Source organism: Anastrepha obliqua, chromosome 1 (genome assembly GCF_027943255.1).
Source record: "Anastrepha obliqua isolate idAnaObli1 chromosome 1, idAnaObli1_1.0, whole genome shotgun sequence".
Taxonomy (NCBI): Eukaryota; Metazoa; Arthropoda; class Insecta; order Diptera; family Tephritidae; genus Anastrepha; species Anastrepha obliqua.
Genome location: NC_072892.1, coordinates 51,580,798 through 51,585,044, shown reverse-complemented (window position 1 = coordinate 51,585,044; position 4,247 = coordinate 51,580,798). Strand labels below are relative to the sequence as shown.

General features: G+C 37.0%; 1 protein-coding gene across 1 annotated transcript; it reads right to left on the bottom strand.

Moving 5' to 3' along the window:
• Positions 1–1,691: 1,691 nt before the first annotated feature.
• LOC129235335 (protein SHQ1 homolog) lies at positions 1,692–4,035 on the bottom strand. The gene is made up of 5 exons (XM_054869113.1): positions 3,706–4,035; positions 3,325–3,646; positions 3,071–3,254; positions 2,728–2,872; positions 1,692–2,662 (listed from the first exon to the last, which is right to left on the bottom strand). The coding sequence occupies exons 1-5, from the start codon at positions 3,903–3,905 to the stop codon at positions 1,933–1,935; spliced, it is 1,581 nt and encodes a 526-aa protein (XP_054725088.1). The 5' UTR covers positions 3,906–4,035; the 3' UTR covers positions 1,692–1,932.
• Between the last annotated feature and the right edge of the window lie 212 nt (positions 4,036–4,247).

Here is a 4,247-nt window from a genome sequence, read left to right as displayed (position 1 = left end):
GCAAGGCCAGCATATTGGCCAACGCGCGCAACCCAACGTTTGCGAAATACCGGCAAGTGGTGGGAACTGCAACGTTGGCAAATTAGCTTAGGTTAAGAAGTTAGTTGGTAAGAGGAATGATTTGTAAGACTTAGTTAGAATCGGAACCGCAATGAATGCGGAATAAATTAATAAGTGACTAATTAAAATCGTGTTTTTAATGTTATCGGTGAACAGTTGGTTCACCGCATCTTTAATTTTTTTGAAGCCCCTATCGGTCAGGGCATAAGTTGAATAATTCCCGATAATTTTTTGACAGAATGTATATATTATAGTATATACTTAGTTCTGCCATAAGTTTTGTTAAAAGTTTTGTCCGTTATAGTTATGAAATTACAATTTTTTTTTAATTAAGTTAGTTTTATTCAATCATATAAATATGAATAAACAAAAATTTTCCTTTTCACTCGAAATGGTCACCATTTTATTTTACACAAACATTCAAACGATTAGGCCATTCAGCTATTGCAGTACGCACAGTTTCCGTAGATACTGACGTCGCTGCTCGATTCAAATATTTTGAACACTCAAAACTTCTATAAGGTCTTCGACAGGCCATATTCTCCAATTCTGACCAGAAACTGTAAATTGTTGAAAATCGAAAATGGTTTTTTAACCACCGCTGGGTGGTTTTTGGCTTATGAGCTGGAGCGGCATCATGCTGAAAGATCCAACGCTCTCCATTGAAAAGAGTACTGCTTCACCACACCTTCTAAGAAATCCTCTTGGTACACTTTTGTCCCGGTCTTAACCTCTTTTCCGTTGAAATGAAGAGATGTGAGCCTTTACAAGACACTTCTCAGAAAACTATTACCGGGGTTGGATGGTGGCCAAGTTAAACATTTGGAATAACATTTTTTAGAAGTTTTAGCATAGATTTTGTCGTTTTGCTTATTAAAAACTGATTCAACAGTGAACATTTTCTCATCTGTGAAAATAATACTATCATGGATGTTGACCGCGTGCCACCAAAGAAGCTGCTTGCATCCGTCGAGTCTAATTTTCTTCAAGTGCATTGTCAAAAGATAACCATTTGGGCGACGGAAGACTTTCATGTGGAGATCATCTCTAATTAGTCTTGACATGGATATGGTCGGTACATTTATTTTCCTGGACGAGATTTTCTGCTTTGTAAGGGAATTTCTGCGAATTCTTTCTCGAACGGCTTTTAGGACTGCACTGGTTCCAATCAGGAGAGAACGACCACTTCTTTTTCTGTCTGTCACTTCACACGTTTGGGAAAAACGATTTATCGCGCAGTAGGCAAGTATTCTCGAAATATTAAGTTTTTTCAGCAATTCGTAACTCTCACTTGCACTTTGCCACAATGCGATTTCCTTAGCTTCCCACTCCATTGTTAACAAACGAAATTTACCACAAAACTGAGTATCATTTATGAGTAGACAATGCATACGGACAAAAGCGAAAATAACGGAACTTTTTTCTATATATTCGCGTTCGCTGTATGCATTGTAAAATTTGTCACAGAATTTATGGCAAGACTAAGTGTAAGCAGATTGAAATTGTCACAAAAACTAATCCCAAGCTAATCATTTTAAATTTCTGTTCACTCAATACCCCCCTACTCCATTAAAGCATTAAATGCGTGTAAGCTACGCAACTTATATACGAATAACCAATTTATTTCGCAGTTCATTTAAGATGCTCAAAGCATTTATTTATATGCACAATGGAAATGCTATTGGATTTTCAAGCCTCACTTATGTACGTATGTATATAAAAACAAAAAATCTGATAATGAATGAAAAAAAAAAGTAGATAATGAATTTTCTTATAAACTGAAGTTGGAGAATGCATGCATACATATATATAAAGAATAAAACCACATATATTCACTTATACCAAATTTGGAACTCTCCTAAGACTAAAAATCTATGATTTTGAAACATTCACAACCTCCTTGCATTGCTCGATTACACTATTCTGCTCTGTATCACTTGTAGAGGAGGATGACGTAGTTGTTGTCGATGATGAATCACTAGCATCTTCGCCACTCTCTGTGCCACCTTCATCATTGGTATCTTCATCGTCTTCATCGTTATCATCAACATCCTCATCATCTTCATCTTCATCTTCATCCTCATCAGCGTCCTCTGTATCATCGTCGCCTTCCTCTTCGCTGGTTAATGTGTCGCCCAAGTTAATATCTGTGATTAATTCTTTCAACAATTCAGTCTCGATTTCTCCCAACTCTAAACGTAAATGCTTTTTACACACATCTAGCAGGACATTTTTTAAATTTCGTGCTAGTAGCTGTAAATGCGTCTGACCACTACGATTACTATCGGCAATGTACCGTATATAATCTTCAATATAATAACGATTGAAGAGTTCTTGATTGCCATCACTACTGGCAAAAATCGCATGCGTTTGTAGCAATTGTTTTAATACCCAAGTAGGATTTTTTTGTAAGCCATCAATAGCATCTTGCACGCACACACGTCCCAAATCATAGTTCCGATAGAGTGGATAAATCAGCGAACGGCGAAGAAAACTGACAACGACATCTTTAATGCTCTCGAAAGGTTCAAAGTAGCTTAGCGTGGCCGACAGTATGCTGCGTGTCCATGCACTTTCGCAAGTTGGTTCATTTGATGTGGAACTGATAAAAAACAAAACATTGATCTCAATTCATAATTAATTTATTTCATAATAATTATGGCTTACCGTTTATCGTAGCAAATGGCTAATAGTATGCTTATAAGGCCACAGTCGACCTCAGTCTGTTCGTATTTGTAGGACAGTGAAGTTTCTTGTGACTTGCGAGTCAAATTGTGCAATAGGCATTCTTCATCGCGCGTTAGTTTATCATCTAGGAGAGGGGAAAAGTTTTCAAGTTTATATGTAGTATGTAATTTTTTAATACAAAAAAAACTAAAGCACAGAGAAGGGTGTAATGTAAAGATAGTTGTGAAATTTATATTAATATCCATGGGATGTTTAACAAAACAAGTGTTTGCATTGCGTTTTCCCAATATCCGCGAAATACATTTTATATTTAGTTATGTACCTCGAAAGTTACTGATGTACTTCATTGGATTCTCATGTCCTTCAGGCACCTGCAACTCTACGATATTTAATTTGTACTCATCACGTGAAAAATTCTTCAGCTCATCTATTTCACGATCAATGCTACGTTGTAGTGGACTAACCGCATGCGGTTCAGGCATACGAGCTACAGCAGATAGGCCATCCTTAAGTAACACAAAAAGATGGAATATGATACTTAAGTAAATCCAGCAAGTATTTATTAACTAAACTTACTACGCCAGTGAGATTTCCTTTGAATTTGCTAGCAAAACCATACCCAAAGTCTGCTATAAACTTCAAAAGTTCACCAGTCTTATCCACTTGCAGGTGGCAGCTATCTGTTATGCGCTTCAACTTCCACAACTCAAGTGAGGGCGGCAGAATCCGTTCCGAAAACTTTTTCTCCACATCACTCTTTTCGGGAAGCGCTATTTGTTCCTCATCGTTTCGCGTTACACAAGGCAAATCGACTTCGTAGCTGGACGTTTTGGTATTGAAATTGATTATTAAATTTTTCATATCTTTGGTATCGAATTGACGCTCTGATAGATGGAACCTAAGGAAACAGATTGCGTTTGATGCTACAGCTTCGTATTACTTAAAATGGTTACCCACCGTTGTAACTGCGTATCCGCATAAATAAAAAAATTGTGATCTTCTATGAAAATGTCACAATTACGGCGATTCGCTAAGCTGCATTGCTTCGCGTCGCCATCCCCAGCGTCGACCGAAGCTGTCTTTTTAGCCGATAAGCCAATTTGCAGTCGACAAAAATTCCCATCGATTGTGTGCTGTATTCCTTGTTCAAAAGTCATTACTATTCACTATGGAAATTACTAAAATTTTAACAATTTTGAAACTTCTTCCCGCGAAAGAAACTGTAAAAATGCATCTGAAGCACATTGACTTGGTTCGTGACAGCTGATAAATATTTACGAATGTCAGCGTGATAAGAATTGAGCGAAAAAAAGATAGAGAATGAGCTTTTTCAGTGGACAGTTCACGGTGGTTTGGTTTACTTTTTGCAGAGTTGTTAAAATAAAATAATGAATCACAAAGTCAATGTCACCAAATTGAGAATGTATTTAATTCAAGGCTTCGCGCCAAAAACAAATGTCTCATGTAAATTAATACTCCGTTCACTAACGCAGCTAAAA

Coding starts and splice junctions, on each gene's coding strand:
- LOC129235335 (XM_054869113.1), bottom strand. CDS start 3,905: ATGACTTTTGAACAAGGAATACAGCACACAATCGATGGGAATTTTTGT. Junction 3,647..3,705: donor GCGGATACGCAGTTACAACG/GTGGGTAACCAT, acceptor CTGTTTCCTTAG/GTTCCATCTATCAGAGCGTC. Junction 2,873..3,070: donor GTACATCAGTAACTTTCGAG/GTACATAACTAA, acceptor CCCCTCTCCTAG/ATGATAAACTAACGCGCGAT.